A 23671-nucleotide genomic window follows, 5' to 3' on the forward strand; every position below is an offset into this window, starting at 1 on the left:
ATTTGAGAGAAGGGATTTAAATGAGATTCATCATCTCATGTGTTTTAAATAACCTTTGCAATTTAAATACTATGTTGATTTAAAATCTACAAGTGGGCAAGTATGAGCCTAAGCATTTAAGGGTCAACACATTACTTCATATTACTTGTGAGAATGATTTAAATGAGGTGCTACACCTCATAGATTTAAATTCTAAAATTTGGATATAGTTTAAATGGGCTAGTATTGACTACATAGCCAATATTTTGATTCTAGCCCATGATCATGTACAGAACATATATCATATTTTTACATAGTAAATTAGGGTTTGTTAAATGTGAATTATTGCAATTGGATTCACTTCAAAATTCAAATTGGTTGATTTTTAAGATTTATTTGAATTCAGAAAAGTATCTGTTTTGTTATTTTTGCTATTCAAAAACTACACCACATATAGGGTTGAATCCATTGGGGTTAGTAAGAGCAAATCATAAGCTTTCCAGAACATTTTGATTTGCTAAATTTGAGTTTGTAGAATTTGAACTATTCAATTTATAGGACAGACCAGTATTGATTTTCAAACTAAAAGAATTAATTGAATTCAAATAAAAGGGCCAGCGCGGGAAACTTGATGGGCCAGAGAGAGGGAGAGGAGTTGGGCTGGCCCAGCTACGCGTCTGGCGCGAGCGGGCCGCCTGACAAGATGGGGCCCAGGAGTCAGTGGGTTACTTCACCAAATCGGTATCCTCTCACCTGAGCCGTGCGATCAGAAGCTGATCCGACGGTCGACCATCGTCGTCGTCGACGGGGGAGGAGGGCGTGCTGCGACGGCGAGGTAGGGGGTCGGCGGCTTGACGGAGCTCCGGCGAGGGGCGGCGCTGGTTTGAGAAGAGGTTGTAGATGACGAGGAGTTGAATGGTGGTCGCGGCGTCGCTTGGGGCGGCCTGAATCGAAGGGTGGTTCTGCGGCGGACTCCGGCGATCGACGTCTCGATTGGAGCGTTCTACTGCGCAATGTGGGTGAGAGAGGGATCGAGGAGGATCAGAAGGAAGAGTGGAGCGAGTTTGGTGTGGAAGGAGAAGGCTGAGGGGGTCTCTATTTATAGTATGAGGGGGTGGCCGTGGCGGAGCGGCTGGTCGCCAATGGCGCCGGCGATTCAGGACGCGAAGGGGCAAGGCGATGGGGGCGTCGTGTAGGCGACGGCTAGGCGATGCTCAAGGCGTAGCTGTTGCGTCCAGGGCGCGATAGGATCGCTCGGGCGCGTGTGGGTTCTGCCACGGCGTGCGCGGCCAAAAGCGGAGGAGGACGGTGATGATGGTGCCTGCGCGGGCTAGGGAGCTTGTCCACAGGGTAGAGGCGAGGGAGGTGGTGCTCGATGCAGACGTAGGGATGCAGGAGGAGGACGAGAGCGACTGGGCACGGTGGCGCCCTGGCGCGTCCAGGGTTGGGTCGGGGCGCGGTCACCGCGTGCCTGGCACGGTCCTGGGCGTGCATGGGCGCGCCTGGTTCGGCCACTTGTGTGTGTCTCTTTGCGTAGGGATGGTGCATGCGTGCTTAGGGGAGTACATAGATGCTCGATGACAAGGTGAAAGAGAGAGGGGAGAGCCAGAGAGAGGAGTGGCATGTGTGGCCGGCATGCACACGGCATGGATAGTTTAGGGCTTTTCCATGCTTAAAGCAGCAAGAGCAAGGACGTGTAGAGGTGCAGGGGTGTAGAGGGGTGATGATCATCACAAGTTAAAGGTGGTTTAGGCCAAACCCCAGTGGGTATAAGCATGTAACATGATTTCCAGATTATGCACACAAGGTGCTCGACACAATGGCCGCATGAAGCTTTTGTTCAAATTTTGGATTTCTTTTTGGTGGAGCTTAATCATATAAATAAAGGGTTGGAAAGGTGGTGGTGGTGTTCATTTTGGTGAAGATTTGCAAAGTTTCAAAAAGTGGAGCATCTTCTCTTTATTTCAATGTCTCCTCTTGTCTCATTTATTCTGGTCAACCTGGTCAAAACTAGCAAGTGTGGTCAACATGAAAGTGGTTGACCTTGACATGGTCTTGGATGACATGGTCATAGTTGACCAAGTTTGGTTGAAGAAAAGTCAAAGCCAGAGGGGTAAAGAGGGGATCATGTTAAAAATCACCCAAATGACCATCATCACATGTGAGATGGTTTTGAGTTTTCCTTTGATTTGATTCTTGTTTCTTTGATGCAAATGTGTTTGTTTATCATATATAAATATTCTACAAGCAATAGATCAAGCATTGGTGGCTTTGGTTGAAGATTTGCCAAATGGGCCAAAGTGTATGTGAGTGAAATATGGAATTTTCTCACTATTTGATTTCTCTTCATTTGCTTTGACTTTGGTTGACTCTAATGTGATTCTTATTAGTTTAGAAACATTTTCAAACCATTGAATCCATTTCAAAAGGTCTTGTTCAAAGATTTGCAAAAATGGCCATAACACATAAGAGGTGATGTGTCACTTTTCATTATTCTTGTAAATTGTTGACTTGCCTCACTTGGACATTGGTTAGGGTCAATTTAGGGTTATATTAGGTTGAGGGATGGTTTCACACCATTTGGTCAAGGTTTAAAGTCATAGAACAAGAATTGGGTATTATGGCTATGTGTCACATATGCCTCTATGCATATGTTGCATTTGATTTTAAATTTGGCTTGGCTTGACCCAATTGGTGTTGTTGAGTGTTGAAATGGTATATGGAAGTGATCCAACCATTCACAACAAGTCCTAGGGTCAATCTTCTCAAATTCACAAATTTGCACTTTTTGCTCTCATATGCCTCTATGACATTTTTAGTTTCTTTTTATTTTCTTTGGAAAACACTTGGATTTGGTTTGATAAGCCTTAGGTAAGGTGTATGAAGGTTTTCCAAATCTCTAAGCAAAGTAGAAAAGCTTAGGGTAAAGTTTTATAAATATAGCCATAGGCACATATGCCTTTTTCTTATTTATTTTCCTTTTATTTTATTTTAACTAGGATGGTGAAAAGAGAGGTGAGGTTTAGGGTTTAAGATCACTTTAAATACTAATAACAAGCAATCATGGCAATAGCACAAGAATTAAGCAAGATCACTATGTATCAAACTTAATTGAATAAAAGTTTTTGTTGGTTCCAAAATTTGGAACTAGGGAAATTCATTTGTTTTATTTTGAAATTCTTGGGATGTTACACATGTCCATGATTTCCTCTTCACAATAACCCGCCTGCCGTAAATCCTCCATAATATCAAGGGTTTGAATAGGTAACTGAGCACATAAAATCCGAGCGCAATTAGCTCCGATAAAGGTCTTCTTCAAAAGGCAATTACTTTCCTTGTTTAGATCAATACGGCTAGGAAAGCTTCCAAAACTTATGAGATTCAAATTCAACTTTGATGATGAAGAAACATGAGCAAATGAACTTGGGATTGAAGAGCTTAGAGGCGTAGTAACGTTGGGTCTAGCCCCAAAACTATTGAAACCAAACTTTGCAAGTTCCTTGGCAGAGGAATGAGGATCACGTGCGGCACTAGAGGCTAGAACATTCAAAGAAGGTTTGAAACGAGTGGAACTACGTTGTGCCACCTCCAGGTTATGAGAATTTGAAAACCATGAATTTCCATCATTGAAATGAAAACCAGAGGTATCTCCCCTAAATAGAGAGAAATGACAAATGAAATCCGGCCACACCCGATCTTTCAAGCCATAGATGAAGTGTCCAACCTTGTTAGAGAAAACTGAAAATCTGAATCGTCGATCACTCAACTTGTAAACCCTTAGGTTAGAGCCAACACCTCCAATACAGCATTGCAAAGCAAGACCAACTGATTCTTCGGACAAAGGGAATGAGGCTGAAGAGAAAGACACCACCAAGAAGAATTCTTTCGCCAGGGGAGAGGGGGAAAAATGGACGGGACAACCAAAACGTCGACGCACCTGGGCTGCCACGGCCTGGCCGGGAGAGAAATCCCAATGAAGAAGAGCATCCATGATCTACAGATGGAGATCTCCATGGCTAGGTGGAGAAGGGAGGAGGGAGGTGGAGATTGCCATGGTTTCTCCAGATCTGAATTAAAAATATAGTTTCACTAGAGATGACCTGATAAGTTGTCGATGAAGAAGGGGATGCCTTGGGCATCCCCAAGCTTAGACGCTTGAGTCTTCTTGAAATATGCAGGGATGAACCACAGGGGCATCCCCAAGCTTAGACTTTTCACTCTTCTTGATCATAGTATATCATCCTCCTCTCTTAACCCTTGAAAACTTCCTCCACACCAAACTCGAAACAAACTCATTAGAGGGTTAGTACATAATCAAAAATTCACATATTCAGAGGTAACACAATCATTCTTAACACTTCTGGATATTTCCCAAAGCTACTGGAAGTTAATGGAACAAAGAAATCCATTCAACATAGCAAAAGAGGCAATGCAAAATAAAAGGCAGAATCTGTCAAAACATAACAGTCCGTAAAGACAAATTTTTCAGGGGCACTTAACTTGCTCAGATGAAAAAGCTCAAATTGAATGAAAGTTGCGTACATATCTGAGGATCACGCACGTAAATTGGCAGATTTTTCTGAGTTACCTAAAGACGGGGCTGCTCAATTTCGTGACAGTAAGAAATCTGTTTCTGCGTAGTAATCCAAATCTAGTATCAACCCTACTATCAAAGACTTTACTTGGCACAACAATGCAATAAAATAAAGATAAGGAGAGGTTGCTACAGTAGTAACAACTTCCAAGACACAACAAAACAGTATTAAAAATAAAATCATGGGTTATCTCCCAAGAAGTGCTTTCTTTATAGCCATTAAGATGGGCTCAGTAATTTTAATGATGCTCGCGCAAGAAATAAGAGTTGAAGTAAAAGAGAGCATCAAGAAGCAAATTCAAAACACATTTAAGCCTAACCCACTTACTATGCATAGGAATCTTGTACACAAATAAATTCATGAAGAACAAAGTGACAAGCATAGGAAGACAAAACAAGTGTAACTTCAAGATTCTCAACATAAAGAGGGGAAACTTAATATTATTAAGATGCATATAACCATGTTTCCCTCTCTCATAATAACTTTCAGTAGCATCATGAACAAACTCAACAATATAACTATCACATGAAACATTCTTATCATGAGCTACATGCATAAAATTATTACTCTCCACATAAGCATAATCAATTTTATTAGTAATAGTGGGAGTAAAACTACCATAACCATCATTGTAATCATCATAAATTGCAGGCATGGTATAATCATAATAACCTTTATCCTCCATAGTAGGTGGCACCAAAATACCACTATCATTATAATCATCATATATGGGAGGTAAAGTATCATCAAAGAAAATTTTCTCCTCAAAACTTGGGGAACTAAAAATATCATGCTCATCAAAACCAGCTTCCCCAAGCTTAGAATTTTCCATAGCATTAGCAACAATGGTGTTCAAAGCATTCATACTAATAACATTCCCATTAGCATGCATATAAAGTTCCATGGGTTTTTTAATTCTCTCTTCAAACACATCATGTCCTAATTCAAGATAAAGTTCATAAAGATCTCTCATTTTGTTGTTGTTTTCCATTAAGCCTAACTAGTGAAAACAAGAAACAAAAAGATATAATTGCAGGATCTAAAGGAAATACCTTCGAGCACTCACACACCGGCAACAGTGCTAGGAAATAGCTTAGTAGTCGGAGGATGTGAATACCTTTTACCTTACCTCCCCGGCAACGGCGCCAGAAAATAGCTTGATGTCTACGCACGCTTCTATTCCTGTAGACAGTGTTGGGCCTCCAAGAGCAGAGGTTTGTAGAACAGCAGCAAGTTTCCCTTAAGTGAATCACCCAAGGTTTATCGAACTCAGGGAGGTAGAGGTCAGAGATATTCCTCTCAAGCAACCCTGCAATTACGATACAAGAAGTCTCTTGTGTCCCCAACACACCTAATACACTTGTCAGATGTATAGGTGCACTAGTTCGGCGAAGAGATAGTGAAATACAAGTAATATGGATGAATATGAGTGGTAATAGCAATCTGAAATAAATATGGCAGCAAGTAAACATGCAGTAGAACAGTTGGAAACGGTGCCAGAAAATAGCTTGCTGGCATGGGAGGCAATTCTCTGTGGTGTAACTTTTCTATTCGGAAACAAGGCCTAGGGATCCTACTTTCACTAGTGGACACTCTCAACAATGATCACATAAATAAATAACTTCTCTTCCTTTGTGCTACATACACTCTTTTGTTGGATAACAAACACCATTCATTGTGTAGGGCTACAAGAGCTCCCTCAAGCCGGAGTTAACAAGCGCCACAACATTCGGAGTTCATGTTTAAGTAACCTCTAGAGCATAATAGACCGTTGCAATTTAGATCGAGTACTAACATAGCATACACACCGTCACCTTTAAGCTATGAAAGGGGGAATATATCACATCAATACTATCATAGTAATAGTTAACTCCATAATCTACAAGAGATTACAATCATAACCTACGCCAAGTACTACATGATGCACACACCGTCACCTTTACATCATGAAGGATGAATAGACTACTTTAATAACATCACTAGAGTAGCACATAGATTAATAGTGATACAAAGCTCATCATATGGATCTCAATCGTGCAAGGCAGTTCATGAGATCATTGTATTGAGGTACATGAGAGAGAGATTAACCACATAGCTACCGGTAGAGCCCTTAGCCTCGATGGAGAACTACTCCCTCCTCATCATAGCAGACAGCAGCGGCGATGAAGATGGCGGTGATGTCGATGGAGATGCCTTCCGGGGGCACTTCCCCGTCCCGGCGGCGTGCCGGAACAGAGACTTCTGTCCCCCGAACTTAGCTTCGCGATGGCGGTGGCTGCGTAACTTTTCTCGTCCCGTGGCTTATTGTGTTAGGGTTTTCGCGACGGAGGCTTTAAGTAGGCGGAAGGGCAGCCTCGGAGGAGTCCTGGTGGAGCCACACCATAGGAAGGCGCCCCCCCCCCCCCCCTTGGCCGCGCCACCTTGTGGGGTGGGGCCCCCTGGCTCCCCTCTGGCCCCTCTTTGGTGCTCTTGAAGCTTCCGGGAAAAATAAGATACTGGGCGTTGATTTCGTCCAATTCCTAGAATATTTCCTTTGTAGGATTTCTGGAACCAAAAACAGCAGAAAACAGGAACTGGTACTTCGGCATCTCGTTAATAGGTTAGTTCCGGAAAACGTGTAAAAACATCATAAAGTATGAACAAAACATGTAGATATTGTCATAAAACTAGCATGGAACATCAGAAATTATAGATACGTTGGAGACGTATCACGGAGCGTATCTCTCTCCCACACAAGGATGTTTAGGATCCGATTTTATTCAGAGAATGAAAATAACAAAACAAAAATAAAATCACACAGACGCTCCAAGTAAAGCACATAAGATGTGATGGAATTAATATATAGTTTCACTAGAGGTGACCTGATAAGTTGTTGATGAAGAAGGGGATGCCTTGGGCATCCCCAAGCTTAGACGCTTGAGTCTTCTTGAAATATGCAGGGATGAACCACGGGGGCATCCCCAAGCTTAGACTTTTCACTCTTCTTGATTATATCATATCATCCTCCTCTCTTGATCCTTGAAAACTTCATTCACACCAAACTCAAAGCATTCTCATTAGAGGGTTAGTGCATAATCAAAAATTCACATGTTCAGCAAGGACACAATCATTCCCAACACTTCTGGACATTAACCAAGGCTACTGAAATTTAATGGAGAAAAGAAATCCACTCAACACAGTAAAAGAGGCAATGCGAAATAAAAGGCAGAATCTGTCAAAACAGAAGAGTCTGTAAAGACGAATTTTTTCGAGGCACTTAACAAGCTCAGATGGAAAAGCTCCAGTTGAACGAAAGTTGCGTACGTATCTGAGGATCACGCATGATTTTTTTCAGCATTTTACAAGTTTCCTACAGATAGATCAACTCAAATTTGTGACAGCTAAAAATCTGTTTCTGCGCAGAAATCCAAATCTAGTAGTATCAACTTTACTATCAAAGACTTTACTTGGCACAAAAATGAAATAAACATGATAAGGAGAGGTTGCTACAGTAGTAACAACTTCCAAGACACAACAAAACAGTAGCAAAATAAAAACATGGGTTATCTCTTTATAACATTAAGATGCGCTCAGTAATTTTAATGACGTTCTCGCAAGAAATAAGAGTTGAAGCAAAAGAGAGTATCAAAAGCAAATAAGAAACACTTTTAAGTCTAACCCACTTCCTATGAAAATGAATCTTGTAAATAAACAAGTCATGTAAGCATAATGCAATAAGCATAGAAAGGCAACACAAGCACAACTTCAAGATTCTCAACATAAAGAGGAGAAACTTAATTAATGTTATTAAGATGCATATAACCATGTTTCCCTCTCTCATAATAAATTTCAGTAGCATCATTGATGAAATCCACAATATAACCATCACATGAAACATTCTTATCATGAGCTACATGCATAAAATTATTACTCTCCACATAAGCATAGTCATTACTATTAATTGTAGTGAGAGCAAATTCAATAAAATAGCTATCATTATTATTCTCATCACCATAATCATCATATATAGGAGGCATATTGTAATCATAATTAATTTTCTCCTCAATAGTAGGTGGACTGAAAATATGATAGTCATCATTGCATTCATCATATATAGGAGGTAAAGTATCATCAAAGTTAATTTTCTCCTCCATGGTTGGGGGACTAAAAATATCATGCTCATCAAAACCAGCTTCCCCAAGCTTAGAATTTTCCATAGCATTAGCAGAGATGGTGGTGGTCATCCCATGGCGGATGGAAGCGGGGATCGTGTGTGCATGTCAGGACGCGGTGCCAGGTGAGGGAAGCATCGGGGTGGTCCTGTGGCGCTGGTGTTGGTCTCGCCTCAAGCATGCTCGAAGTCATCAAGCCAACATGTGCATGCTTCGGGCGGCACATATCACCTTCTTCGCTCTCGGCCGACCTTACGGGCTGACGTGGGGATTGGGGGGTCCCGAAGTGATCCATCTGGCAGCATGGGAGCTGCTGGCTTGGACTAATAATACTGGTTTAGCTATATTGCTCTTCTTGCGCCAAGTCGAGTTTCAGCTTAATGTTGGCTTCCTCTATGTGGTCGCCGATGAGGTCTGGTATTCCCCGTCGGAGATCTTCACCAATTGGTACAGGATCAGAAACCTGGTTGTGCGCACCCATATTTTCAGCTAGTGCGGCTTCATGAGGGTGGGGTGCCAAGTTTCGCTTTCTTGCCGATGACATGAGACATGGCTAAGTATAGATTCCATTGTATTGATAGAGGTGGAGAAAGTGGCTGCGATTGGATGCCTGGAAGTGATGGTGGAGATGTGTATTGGTTGTGATGAAGATTATGTTGGACATGCTTGTTTCTTGTGTGTCGGGTGTTTGGTGACTTGCAGCGTTGGCCTTGGCAAGCGGAGGTGGAAAAAAAGGAGAAATGCATTTTTAGTGATGATCCTCGAGTACCAAGTCGTGATTTTCATGGTGAAAACACAAGGTGAAGTCAGACTCTCTAGAGTGAAAATTTAAGATTTTCGATCAAGTGTTGTTTCTTTCTTAGAGGCGCTGCTTTTGAATAATCTATTTTGTATTCCGGGAGTGCTGGTGTTCTCAGTGTTTGATCATCGCCGGGTCTTCTTATTTCATTTTTATTTTATTTTTTGGTTGTGTGCATCTTTGATATTTTCAGGCATTTTGTTGATGCGGGGGCTATATATAATTAATATCTATGCAGGTTAGTTAAGCCAGGTCGTAGAGTGATGAGTGGACATTCGCTGTTTGGCTTAATTCCGATCATCCGTGATGGAACTGAATGAGCGTGATTGTAGTCAGAACAGTATTTCGTGATTGAATAGAAGCCAGAGGTTGAAAAAGAATATGGTCTACGATTGCAGTAATACTGAATTACTGATGCACGCATGTGTATTAAGTCATCATAATACTTCCTCCGTCATACAAAAGATATCTCAACTTTATCTAAATTTAAATCTTTCTAAATATGATATTGAAACATCGACATATAGAGAATGTTAATATATTTTTGTGTGACGAAGAAAGCAGCACAATCTTGATTGTTCTCCGTTAGTAGCTGACGTTCACCAACGCGGCCTAGTGAAGGTAATTACACGCCAATTTTGGGAAGCTGGAGATTCGCTTGATAAAGAATGGAGCTGGGGCTCGGGATGAGGACGTAATGCATGTTAGGTGTCGCAATTATGCGCACATTATTGAGTTTGCAAGATGCAAATGTTAACTAGCCTATTGAAGTTTTTTTTAGAGCAACCACATATTGCATTAATCGAAAAACAAGTTACATGAAGCAACACATGTGAAAATTAAAAGATAAAATCCTAAAAGATCGAGAAAGACAAAACGATCCCTAAGGTTTGTTGCAACCACCGTCATGGAGGTAAAGTTCCTAAAGTTTCACTTGATACCTAGGGTTTTTTTGCATTCCGCTATTTTGTCGGCAGTAAAAAAAATTGGAACAATACCAAGACAACACGTTATTTTTCGAGCTGCAAAGCTAGTTTGGTCCAAACGAAAACGGCTTTTTTTATAACACATAATATATTAAGCAAGCAAGCCGCCTCGTTAAAAACATTCCAGTCCCTTTAGGTACCCTGGTAAGGAAAAGAGTATGCAAGAAACTTGCTGCCCCAAACAAAAGAACGTTATAGTGTTATGTCATCTAGGCGAATTTGGGCTAAGAGACTAGGGGGTTCATCGACCCAAGTACAAGAGGATTTATCAATGAAGGAAGACCTAGCTATTGTATGAGCCGCCCTATTACAACTTCTCCTACAAACCAGCTATATCCGATCTTGGGCGCAGTGAACTGGTTTTCTAAAAAGATTGGAAGGTCCGGAGCTCGCTTCTTTGAAGAGTAATTGCCCCCAGTTTAGATCATTATAGGGTTCCTGTCGAAGCGACATCTGAAGGCCTCCGATCTTTCAAGATATGACGAAAGCAATGTTCGGGTTATTTCGAAATTCCAGAAGTGCTTGAAATCAATTCAATTCTTATCTCCGATTTCGAACTCCGGCTGGATTCTTAGAATTCCGAACAAAGACTGTTAGCAGCAGGTGGAGACATTTCTTTGGGGGAATACGACGAGCACTCATCTCCAGCATTCAGGTGGTCCTATCATCTCTATTTCCTCCTGACATTTCCTTCTCTAGTCAGGGAAGCCATAATCAGTCGATATTCTACCCAAAACAAGTCTAAAGAATTTTAAGCGCGGAAAAGGTGACTTCCAGATCAGGGATAATAAATAAAATAGGAACCGGCTGCAATTTCACTGCAGGCAGCGTAGCAATTCTCGCGGGAATCTCGGTCTTGTTTGGGCCGATTCCTTAACGAGCAAGATTCATTCTTTAATCGCTACCAGATCAAACATGAGACCAGCATCCTAAAAAAGAAAAAGGAACGCAAAAGTTTTTAGAAATCCTTATCTTTCGGCTTTATAAAAAAATATCCATATAACCGCGATTATATGACCAACTGTATATCTTTTTTTTTAAAGGAGAAAAAGTGGATTTATAGTCACAGGCTGAAAAATTCAGACCAAGCCCCTTCTCTGATGCGGTGGAGATGGGGGTACCTTTCAATCAAAGTGATGGGGGTCCTTCCGCGAGCCATAACAAGTGTTAGTCTCGACCACAAACAAGATTTGGTCTCGTACGCCTGCTAAGAAAGTTCCCTCTCTTTTTCATTTTTAACAGATAGCCCCAGGAAAAAACTTCTCGATGAAAATCGATGAAATATCAGCACCTGTATGAAAGTCAGTACCATCCCGTTAAGGACAGGTTTTGATCTTTTTTAATCTTCAAAAAAAAATCTGTAATGGAATAATGGTAGGATGAAAAAAAAAAATCGGGTCACGGCTATGACGTTACTATACGTCATTTTGCTGGTCAGGTGCGAGGTTGAGCATGCCTTTGTCCTTTCAAAGTGAAACGATTTTCCTTTTACGTTGAGATATTTGAATTGGATTTTCAGTTATAATAGCAAAACAGGACATGTTGACCACTCATCTGACTGGAATCTTCCTACTAACACAGTTGTTCAAATCTCAGCGGCTATTACAGCATGTGCTCGTATTCATATGTACCAATACATTAGCAGACCTGTTTGTTCCTAGAGGGCCTAGCTGGCGAGCGACCCCAGTCCGCGGCAGAGAAAATACACTCAAAATGATATTCCATAATTGAAGGAATGAGTTGCAGATTTACTGGAAGAAAAAAATATTTTCTATGATCATACCCCAACCATCTCATCCATGAGCAGGCTCCGTAAGATCCCATAGAGTAGAAATGGAATAAGTCATGTGACATGATATAGAAGCAAAAGTGTTTTTAGCCCCAAAAGACGTACTCCCTCCGGTTCATATTAATTGACTCTAATATGGATGTATCTCGAACTAAAATGTGTCTAGATACATCCATATTGAAGTCAATTAATATGAATCAGAGGGAGTATTAAAGTATCCTATTCTATTTCTTGTATTACCTTTCATTTTGGGTCTATTTTCCCATCCATCCGAAATGGATGTGATTCGTTTCAAACTAGACATTTCGACCTTCATCCCACCCGAGAAATAATAAGCAAAGAGCTCGACTGATGACGGGGTGGGGTGCGCAGTGAACTGGTTTTCTAAAAAGATTTCATTTCGCAAAAATTAAGATATTTTCGATGAGTAAACTCAACATTTCCAATTTGGCCTATGATGTTGAAACAATCAGCAAAAATCGCCGTTTCTTCATTCCACAGTTGTTCGTTGCCCAAACAGTACTCAATTACTTCTAAAGAATCTGATTCCGCCTTAATGCTAGTGCACCCCATTACCTTTGCCAACTCCAAACCATCTCTCATAGCATATGATTCAGCCATTGTACTTGAGGAAACACATGGCAAATATATTCAAGAAGCAGCTAAGAATACACCATGATCATCTCTTAGTATGGCCCCCGTCGCCCCCGTTCGGTCTTCAAAATTGAAAGCATCATCCATGTTCAGTTTAAATTTATGGCAAGTGGGTTTTGCCCAGACCCGCTTTACTTCCGCATTCGGTTTGTTTGCTACCTTTGAGTCCAATGCAATTCCTTTAATAGATATCGCACACTGGTGCACTGGGGAAATTGATTCACCATGGGTAATCCTCCGACGAGTCCACCAAATATACCACGCACTGATCGCTATGATTTCTTGTAGATTGATAGAAGTGTAGCCTGGGAGCACGGACGGATTTGATTTCAATAGCTCCTCCAAAACAGCTTACCCAGACCGATCAATGTGCATGGCCGATGTAATTGTGTCCTCCACGCGAAGAGCTCTCCAAATAGCAACTGCACCTTCGCATTGGAAAATCATGTGTAAAACTGTCTTAGGATGTAAATGACATAAAGGGCACTCTCCACTATCTCCAATATGTCTATCAGCTAGAATAGATTTCAGAGGGAGAATACAATGCATAGATCAGCAAAATATTTTTACCTTTGCAGGGGTATCCAACTTCCACATAATTTTCCAAATTGGGTTATCAACCTATGTTCCTTGGACCAAAGATCTCAAAGTTTGACCATTATACTGGTGCTTCCACTCTATATGATAAGCTGATCGAACAGTAAACCTCCCATTTCTATTTGCATTCCATGAGATAAATCATCAAAGCCGTTGATGTTTAATGGAATTTGCATGATCCGATGTACGTCCACTAGGTTAAAAATACTGGTAATTAACTCCTCATCCCACCTTTCTATCGCTGGATCAATTAAATCACTGACTTTGGAAATAATACATTGTCCACGGGGTGTAAGAAACCTTTCGATTTGCACTCCTTGGAACCCATGGGTCTGACCAGATATTGACCGAGTTTCCTGTGCCAATTCTCTAGATATGACCCCTCTTAAAGGTTTGGATGCTAGCAACGATGCTATGCCATGTGAATAAACAGCCTGATTTAGGCCCAGCTGATAGAATATTTCCATTCGGATAATACTTGGCCTGTAGAACTTGAGCACAGAGAGATTCTGGTTCTGAAACAATCTCCACACTTGCTTAGAAAGCATTGCAAGATTGAAAGAATGCAAATCCCTAAACCCCATTCCTCCCTCATTTTTAGGGAAACAAAGTTTACACAAAGCATACCAATGCATCTTCTTCCATTGATCATCATCTCCCCACCAAAACTGTGCAATAATAGTAGTAATCTTTTTGCAAATATTCTTAGGGAGTTTGAACACCGACATAGCGAAAACAGGAATTGATTGAATAACCGCTTTGAGTAAAATCTCCTTTCCTCCAATATGTAGTTGTTTTTCTTTCCATCCTTTTATTCTTTGAATAATTCTCTCAATAAAGTGCAAAAAGCAATCACTTCGATCAGCTCCAACCAAGGCAGGAAGGCCCAGATATTTATCCGAAAGTGCTTCAGTATTAATATGTAGAGTATTACACACCTCCAAACGTTTCACAACATCAGTATTAGGGCTAAAAATACACTTGATTTGGCGACGCTCACAAGCTATCCTGAATTAGCATAGTAAGTATCAAGCACTTGTTGCAATGAGGTTGCATTATGTAAATCTGCCTTCAAGAGAATTAAAGAGTCATCAGAAAATAATAAGTGTGAATCTGATGGTGCATTTCTGCACACCTTTATCCCTACAATGCCACGAACCACCTCTTTATCTTCATGCAACAAACATATATCCCCTTGTCGAATGCCCCTCGTAGGAATGAAGCCCTCTGTCAACTGTGAGTTATATCTGACCGAGTAAGAGACTGAAGAAACACTGTTCATAATCAGCTCAGTCCACTCCGGGCAAAAGCCCATCTTGATCATCATGTTTTCAAGAAATCTCTACTCTACCTGATCATATGCTTTGTGCATATCCAACTTTACTGCACAAAGACCTGCCTTCCCCTTCCTTTTGTTCTTTATTTTGTGAATACACTCATAGGTAACAAGAATGTTATCAGTGATAAGTCTTCCCGGAACAAAAGTACTTTGGGTTGGAGTATAATCTCTAGTAGTATGACCTTCAATCTTAGAGCAAGCATTTTAGATATAATTTTATAAACCATATTGCGCAGAGAAATAGGTTGGAATTGTGATACCTCCTCAGGATTATCTACCTTCGGGATAAGAACAATCATTATCTCATTCCATCCGTCTGGTATAACCTTGTCGTTGATTGCCTTTAGGACTGCTTGTGTAATGTCATTGCCCACAATGTGCTAGAACTTTTTCTAAAAGATTGCATGCAAGCCATTAGGGCTGGGGCCTTTAGATCCCCAATATTGAATACAACCTTTACATCCTCACCCGAGAAACGGTGCCATTAACCTCTCATTCATAGCAACAGTAACCTTCTGATCAATCTTTGCTAAAAAATCCGGATATGTAACGTCAACCTCCGTAGAAAAGAGGTTAGTAAATAATTGACAATGAGAGGATTCAGAGCTGAAGTACCTTCCACATAATTCCCATTCAGATCTTTTAATTTCTTTATAAAAAAAAACCGTTTTTTGCCGACGCATAGCTGTGGAAATACGCAGTATTCTTATCGCCATTTTGTAGCCAGTTTGCCCGGGAACGTTGGTTCCAATACATTTCTTCTTGGTCCAGAATTTTTTCAATTAATTGTACTAGTTCCTGTTTCCTACCATCACTCGCTGGGTTCATAGGACCACGCATCTGCGTTTCTAGCTCTCTCTGAACTTGCCTTAATCTCCTCTTGGGTCGTCCCAACACAGTCCGGTCCCAAGTATGCGGCCCAGCGTGCATAGACTTCAGACGATCAAGAACATTGCCTGGATCTGTTCCATTACCCGCCTCATCCCAAGATTGCTGGACTATATCACTGAATTTCTCCTCTTTGAGCCATTTTGCTTCAAAGCGTAAGGGTTTTGTTTGAGTATTATTTGCAGGGGCTGAATAGAAATCCGTATCCAGTAGGAGAGGTTGATGATCCAAACGATAGTAATCACAGTGAATAACAGCTGGATTTACAGTACATAGAATTCCACTCAGAGTTAACAAGTGCCCTCTCCAATCTTTCTCTGATATTTCCACGATGCCAAGTGAAAAGATCACCAACATAACCCAAATCAGTTAACCCACAATCATCCAGTGTGTCATGAAAAGCTTGCATATACTGCTGTGGGTCTTACGCTCCCCTCCTTTTCTTGGGAAAAAAGAACCTTATTAAGGACACCCATAAAAAACGAAAATGGCTTTGTAAAACCAAACCGGGTTTGTTCGATCTAAACACCCAGCCTTCAACTATTTCGTGGAGGAAAAAAAAAGAAAATACTTGATTTTGCCCTCATGGGCCGAAACCAAGTGTTGAACCTGCTAGTAATTTACATATGGGCACGTGTATATGTGTTAAATGGGCTAATAATTTGAATGTAGTGCTTTTGTATTTACACTTATGGCCCCTAATATACCTGATAAACGGGTCAGTAATTTATTCACATGTTGGACCCCTACATATAGGTGATAAACGGGCCAGCAATTTACTTACACGCAGGACCTTCTGTGTTCACATGTAGGACCCCCCGCACGTGTTAACAGTCAAGCTACAATAAACCCATGTATAAACATTTTTCCAATATGGAACACAAATGATTGTATTGTTAGTTACCATAATTTGCACGTATGTGATCTCTGTCTATCGCTCTACGTGTACACATTTTTCATATATTAATAAAGCAGTAGAAATTTTTTATGCTTATTAGTAAATATGATTACCAAATATCTGTTTTCTTGTTTCTCATGTGTTATGACCTTAGCAAGCGATTTGAGGTATGTATTTTCTTTCATATATAGGTCAGGATATAAACAATGACGATCCTGCATAAAATATTTCAATCAACTTAATTAAAATGCATATGCATATGCATAGTATATATACACACAAGAAGGTCATTTAAAAGCATACATATCAAATTGGAAGAATTTGTCTCTTTTCTTGTGTTCATCGAATTAAGTATCTACGTAGAAGTGATACTCGGGCTTAATACTTTTGAGTTTTCCTTTGACTTCTGCATAATTAATTTTGTGACGATTGGTATAGCACCGTAGCACAACATGAATATATATCCTTGCACTAATGCAATATGGTCTTAATAGAATATGCTACTTAGGTAATGCAACTTCACACGTGAATACGTGATAAGCTTTAGTAGAGGCAATATTTTACTTGCAAGCCTATACAAAACTGTTAGTACAAAGTTAATTACATCACCATGCACACCAGCTGGTATTAGTTTGTGACAGCAGTGATTTGCTTTGCTTTACAAAGAGCCATGCTAATGTAGCATGTAGCATATACTATATTAGTATGTGCCAGTCATTAGAGAAAGGAACATGTCACCAACTATGGTGGGGTAGTAATTAATCAACTGAATCAATAGAAGCACGGTAGTGTTGATAGCGTTACAAGGACAAGCGAGGTGAAATCTGCCACAAGTAATCGCTGGAGAGATTCTACACATGAAATTAATTATTTGATTTGACTACAAGAACAAGGTAGCAGCTAAAATGGATGCATGGTTGGGCTTTATATCTCTGTATAGTACTCCCAATTGATACGGTAATACTACGTAACATGTTAATAAGGTCTTCCCGCTAATTCGCAAAAAAAAAAGAAACGGTCTTCCCGCTAAGCATACACCGCATTTGTCGACAGGGACGAAGCTAGAAAAACAATATGATGGGTTAGCATTTATAGCACTGGTGACATCTTTACTGACAAGTTAAACAATGATTAGTGCAAAATTAGTGAGTGATTTTCCGAATTCATTGGTGTCAGCTGACACCATTACCATGCATGCAGCTCCGCCCCGTTTGCGAAGCGTTCCTCTTTTTTTTTTTTTTGCCAAACGTTTTTGTGTTCTTTACCGAGTAAGCCCATGTCGAGCACCCTTTTTGCCGAGCGTCACGCTAGGCGTTCGTCTTTGCTAAGAGTTTTCCGTCCTATGCCGAGCGTTTCGGACGCTCGGCAAACTTGCCATTTCCAGTAGTGAATACGTAATCTCCAACTGATAAGATAAAATCTCATGTGCCACTATTTCAGCCCAGCAATGCCAACCAGATTTTCACCCAACCATTTTAGGGGCATCGCCGTGACAAATGAACTATACAACTCCGCTATAGTAGTACCCTTATCTCACGATACGGATGAATCCCGGTGATCAGAGGGGTACGTGAGCACGCGGTGAATGATTGACATGTGTCCAACGGCGTTTGTGTCTCCGTGAGATGATGTATAGAGGCAGAGTACTGCACCTTGACGGTTTGACCATATCCCAAAGCCCAATATTTTGTCTTAGCCGGTGCCCCTTTTTCTTTGGTTTAATCCAACACATCATCAGATTATACAACCCAGCTACGTTACCCCGTGTGGAGACAGTGGGTTGGAACCCACCGCTACGGATCCTTATCTTCTCCACGAGTTTTTCTCATCTTCCATCTCAAGAGTACTACCGGCACAGCCCCCAGCACGAGCGCGGCGCCGCCGGTCGCCACCTCCGTGAGCGCGTCGCCGCCAGCCGCCACCTCCGCAAGCGCTGCGCCGCCGGTCACCACCTCTGCGAGCGCTGCGCCGCCGGTCACCACCTCTGCGAGCGCTGCGCCGCCGGTCACCACCTCTGCGAGCGCTGCGCCGCTACCAGCCGCCACCTCCGCGAGTGCGCCGCCGCCGGCCGCCACCTCCGCCTACGCCGTCGCCCGTCGGAAAGGAAAGGGCCGTCGCCTCATCGTCGGGCGCGCCAATGATCCCCTCCTCACCTTGCGTCGTCGGCTGTCGGCAATGGAAGGGCCTTCGCCTTGCCGTCGGGCTCGCCGACGATCCCCTTCTCACCTTGCGTCGTCGGGAAGGGCCTCGCCCCACCACGAGATTATTGGGCCTCGCTCCCATGGTCCCCAGCATAATTCCTCTTTCCGTGGTTGAGGGGAGGTCTCGCGTTGCATGGTTGAGGACGAAGGCCTCTGCTCTTCCAGATGCATTTTTAGATGCGTTTTTTGTTTTTGTTTTTTTAGATTTTCCAGATGCATTTTTTTCCGTTGTTTCATTGTATGAACATTTTACTATTTGTTATGGCAGCATGTAAGAAATTTTGATTGATCCGTTTTCTGCTATTGTATCTTTCTGCTTATCTTCCGCCGGAAATGCTTTGCCGCTGTAGCTTCTTGCCATCGCCAATTTTTGCAGGAACTGACTCGCTAAAGCATCGTTTTTCTGCTACGGAGTATTAGTTTTTTCATGGAGCCTTACTAGCTATAAATTCTTATTAGTTGTCTTTAGGGCCATCTACTGGTTACTGTCTAGACTACAGCGAGGTATGCCCGAATGTTTCCGCTCCGATTAGAATCTTGCAAAATTCCACTCTCTCTGCCAGTAGCATCTTTACCTCACTGGTTAGTGGCATCTATTGGTGCTCTGCTCTGCCATGGGCTGCCAAAAGGTCGTGCTGGTCCGCCGTAGGTGCCGGAGCTCAGGGCATCAGTTACGAACGGTGGAGTCTATCCCATAGCAGTAGCAAAGGTGCAGGTCAGCAAGGTAGGAGCGTGGATCACATCGCTGTTTCAGGCGATTTGCACAAAAATAACCCAAAACTGAAAGAAAAGCACAGACTAACCCTCCGGCGAAACTATTTCACCAATCTAACCCTTTTGTGTGGCGCCCCTTCCACGGGCGCCACACATGCCCATGTGGCTCCCCACCTGCCGGCGCCACTGACCCAGCCGACGTGGCCCCCTCGCCGCTGAGCTGGTGCGCCCATCCGACGTGGCAGCATGTGTGGCGCCCCTCCCAACGGCGCCACACGTGCCCTTGTAATCCCCCCGAGCATACTGTGAGACAATTCCTCTGGGACTTAGCCATTTTGCGAGGCTCGATGTGTGGCGCCGACTCCACTGGCGCCACACTAGCATATGTGGCGCCGATGCCACGGGCGCCACACATAGAGGCTCGCGAAAACGGCTAAGGACTTATCGTCCGGAGCCCCCTGGATGTTTTCGACCCAATGTTGATATAAGTTGGCATGTGTGGCGCCGATGCCACGGGCGCCACACAAGCACTTGTGGCGCCAGTTGGAAGGGCGCCACACATTGACTTTTGTTAAAAACATGAAAAATCCTATCAAACTCCAACAGTTACGAGTACAACATTGGACACAACAAGTAGCAATTTCATGACATACACATATAACACTTCATAGGTCACATTGGAGCACGTAGATTCAAACAACAAGTAGCATTACAGACCATGGTTCGACATGACATAGGGTTCACAAATCGATACTTATGAATATAGAGTTCACAACAACTCGTGGGCACATCCTAGTAGCGTCCTCGACGTGCCGTCCTCGCGGGCTGCTTCCGGACGGCCATCCTCTACGTCCGCTGCCGTGGCGGCTCCTGCAGCTGCTCGCTGCTGCTCTGCTGCTTTGCTCCGCTGCTCCTGCTCTGCTCCTCCTCCTCCTCCTCCTCATCCTCCTCCTCCTCTCGAAGAGAACGGCTCGTCGTTCCTCATCCTCGACATATCTGATCTCCGCCGCGGCCCCTCATCCTCCTCGGTGACAACCTTCTTTCCTCGGTGACATAATCTTCCGGAGTGTACCGGTTTGGACCCTTGCCCCTTGGCTTCAACTGGTAAGCTGACCGTGCGGCTTGCTTGGAGGTACGCTTTGGAAGTATGGCTTGACTCAGAATTAGCTCGTCCTCAGGAATCTTCACAGACACGAACACATGAGATTACAAAGTTGAAATTAGTAAGAACATGTTTGACAGCAACAAAATAGTCCATACCTCCCGCTCTTCTGAAGAGGAAGATGTAGCGATTTCGGCTTCCCGGCAACCTAGCAAGCTGGCTAACCGCCGCATCTTTCGTGCAGTGTTCTGCGTCATCCCGTTCATGGTTACAAATCCACCACATCATAGTATCGTACATTCAAAGTTGGTGATCATACCTTAATGAAATACCGCAACGGTCGGACAGGCTTGTCATCTCTCCCGCTCTGCTCCCACATAACCTCGCACTCCTCAGCTGTTTTTTCGATCTCCTTCCGCTGTGACAAATACAGCATACACAATTGAAGCGTTCACATGGCAATGTAGATGATGTACTAGTTACTGAGAGAATAGAATACCACGAAGTTCAGCTCGGAAGCAATAGAAGTCGATCTCCCTCTGCGAGCAAATCTGTCGTGCTGGCTTTGCCCAACCTCATCGAACTGGATGGGGTCGTCCAAGATCTCCTCAGGATACATGAGAATATACATGAGAATATATCCAAATAAGCCATCACACATACATTCCTAACAAATATGAGTTATTCCATCAAGAATACATGAGAATATATCTAACTTTCGAATCACCTATACATCACACATACATGAGAGTTCATATCCAAATACATGCTCCAATTTTGCCTTTCACCACATACATACATAAGGTTCCATACATACACACATACAAATATTTGGATCAAGAATACATGAGTTATTCCATCACAAATAATAGGCATATGTAACAAATTTGAATGCATTTGCTAGGCAAATATTAGACATTTCAACACATGCATACATAGGATTTCAACACATACATGTAAAATTTCATTCAACACATCTAGGGTTCCTACATATCTAGGGTTCCTACATATCTAGGGTTCCTACACATACACATTCAACACATACATAGCCATTTCAAATCTAGTTTCCATGTCTAGGGTTCATGTGCAAATCTAGCAAGATCTATGAAATTAGTGGATGAATGTGAGGGATTCGAAGGGGATTACCTTGAGGAATGGATGGGGAAGAGATTGGCCGGTCAGATCTGACGAATTTGTGGCCGATTTGTTGGGGGAGAGAGGGAGGGAGGAGGAGGAACCGCCGGCCGCCTTGGGGGAGAGAGGGAGGTCGTCCAAGAAACAGAGAAGAAGATGGTCGGGCTGGGCGCGGGCGCGGGCGCCACACTTAAGTGGATGTGTGGCGCCCGTGGCATCGGCGCCACACATGCTAGTGTGGCGCCCGTGGCATCGGCGCCACACATCGAGCCTCGCAAAACGGCTAAGTCCCAGACGTTCCGGAGCCCCTGGATGTTTTGGACCGAAAACATGATATAAGTTGGCACGTGTGGCGCCGTTGGGAGGGGCGCCACACATGCTGCCACGTCGGATGGGCGCACCAGCTCAGCGGCGAGGGGGCCACGTCGGCTGGGTCAGTGGCGCCGGCAGGAGGGGAGCCACATGGGCATATGTGGCGCCCGTGGGAGGGGCGCCACACAAAAGGGTTAGATTGGTGAAATAGTTTCGCCGGAGGGTCAGTCTGTGCTTTTCTTTCAGTTTTGGGTTATTTTTGTGCAAATCGCCGCTGTTTCACACAAAAAAAAAGGTGAAAGCATCGCATCATGTTCCTGCTCGATTCAGAAAAGCTCTGACGATGGAACTACTCAGCCCACGTGGTCCTCGGGACAACAGGCAGAAGATGTATTCACGCCGTGTGATCGCCGTGAAGCATAAAAGGAATCTCAAAGCTGATCCAACGGTGACTAGACCGTGCTCACGTACCCCTCTGATCACCAAATCCACTCTCCGATACGGATAGGAGCTTTGATTCAGTGTGTCTAACTGTTTTGATGTACATGAAAGGATTCAGCTTTCCTTTTGCATAACTAGTAAATATTTTCCTTAAAATAGACATCAATAATATGACTTAGAATACAACAAAGAATAAGGAAGCATGTCTTTGTCGCTTAGTCATATCATTAAATGTAAAATTTTCAATCAAATTGTCATGATAGCAACCGCACCAAATTTTCTCAATATGAGCCCTCTCTACGGCACAGGGAAAAAACACTCCACCGTCATGTTATGTGAACTCCATGCCATTGCCAGTGCCAGTACGGTTACATCGACCAGCATTATATTTACATATATAAAAGCTGTGCGTTTTTATTGGTTTTACAACCACACGTGCACTATTTATGGGTGCCTGAACAACTCTGGTGCGCATTTTTTTTACCTTTTTCAGAAAGGATCCGACGGACAGTTTTAGAAGTTTTTAATATGAAATGTTTGTAGTAATTCATCGGTAGAAACATTGAACTTCCTCAAGGAATTCTAAACGTCAACAGTAATGTGCCGATGTTAACTATGATCTTTGTCGTCAACTATCTAATAGTAATTCTTCGAGGTTGCATATTTCTGCGATGGTAGCTTCTGAGCGGCACATAAGCGTGATAATTTTGACACGAATCTTCAAGATCACCCGTAGTTCTTCTATAGCAGCTTCGGAAAAAAAAATCAACCATCCGCCGCCTCTTTTGGTCGGCAGAACTACTATTGCCTTCTTTTCGGTATCTCTGAAAAACCTTGCTCCGTCGTACGTCACATCTTTCAACCGGTGCGTGTTTTCTCGCTCCGGGCATTGCATCTATTGTGTAGTGCTATTGGCATGATACCCTATTTTTCCCATCGACCAAGATCATCCAACGTTTTTTTGTCAATACTACTCTCTTTTTTCATCGCCTAACATTAGCGCTTCCTCCTTTCTGATTTCTTCCATTTGACCATGGAAAATGCAACTGCTAATAGCAAAGGCTATTTTAAAGATGTTTCAAACAAATGAGT

At 42.7% G+C, this 23671-nt stretch overlaps 1 protein-coding gene across 1 annotated transcript; it reads right to left on the minus strand.

Annotated features, from left to right (window-relative positions):
* Nucleotides 1-20571: 20571 nt before the first annotated feature.
* LOC139835470 (uncharacterized) lies at nt 20572-21311 on the minus strand. Its single transcript, XM_071825324.1, has 4 exons — nt 21192-21311; nt 21012-21110; nt 20851-20940; nt 20572-20772 (listed from the first exon to the last, which is right to left on the minus strand). Exons 1-4 carry the CDS (start codon nt 21309-21311, stop codon nt 20572-20574), a joined length of 510 nt encoding a protein of 169 aa, XP_071681425.1.
* Between the last annotated feature and the right edge of the window lie 2360 nt (nt 21312-23671).

This window comes from Lolium perenne, chromosome 2, assembly GCF_019359855.2.
Source record: "Lolium perenne isolate Kyuss_39 chromosome 2, Kyuss_2.0, whole genome shotgun sequence".
Taxonomy (NCBI): Eukaryota; Viridiplantae; Streptophyta; class Magnoliopsida; order Poales; family Poaceae; genus Lolium; species Lolium perenne.

Coding starts and splice junctions, on each gene's coding strand:
- LOC139835470 (XM_071825324.1), bottom strand. CDS start 21,311: ATGTATCCTGAGGAGATCTTGGACGACCCCATCCAGTTCGATGAGGTT. Junction 20,941..21,011: donor CGTTGCGGTATTTCATTAAG/GTATGATCACCA, acceptor GGGATGACGCAG/AACACTGCACGAAAGATGCG. Junction 20,773..20,850: donor CCTCTTCAGAAGAGCGGGAG/GTATGGACTATT, acceptor GTGTCTGTGAAG/ATTCCTGAGGACGAGCTAAT.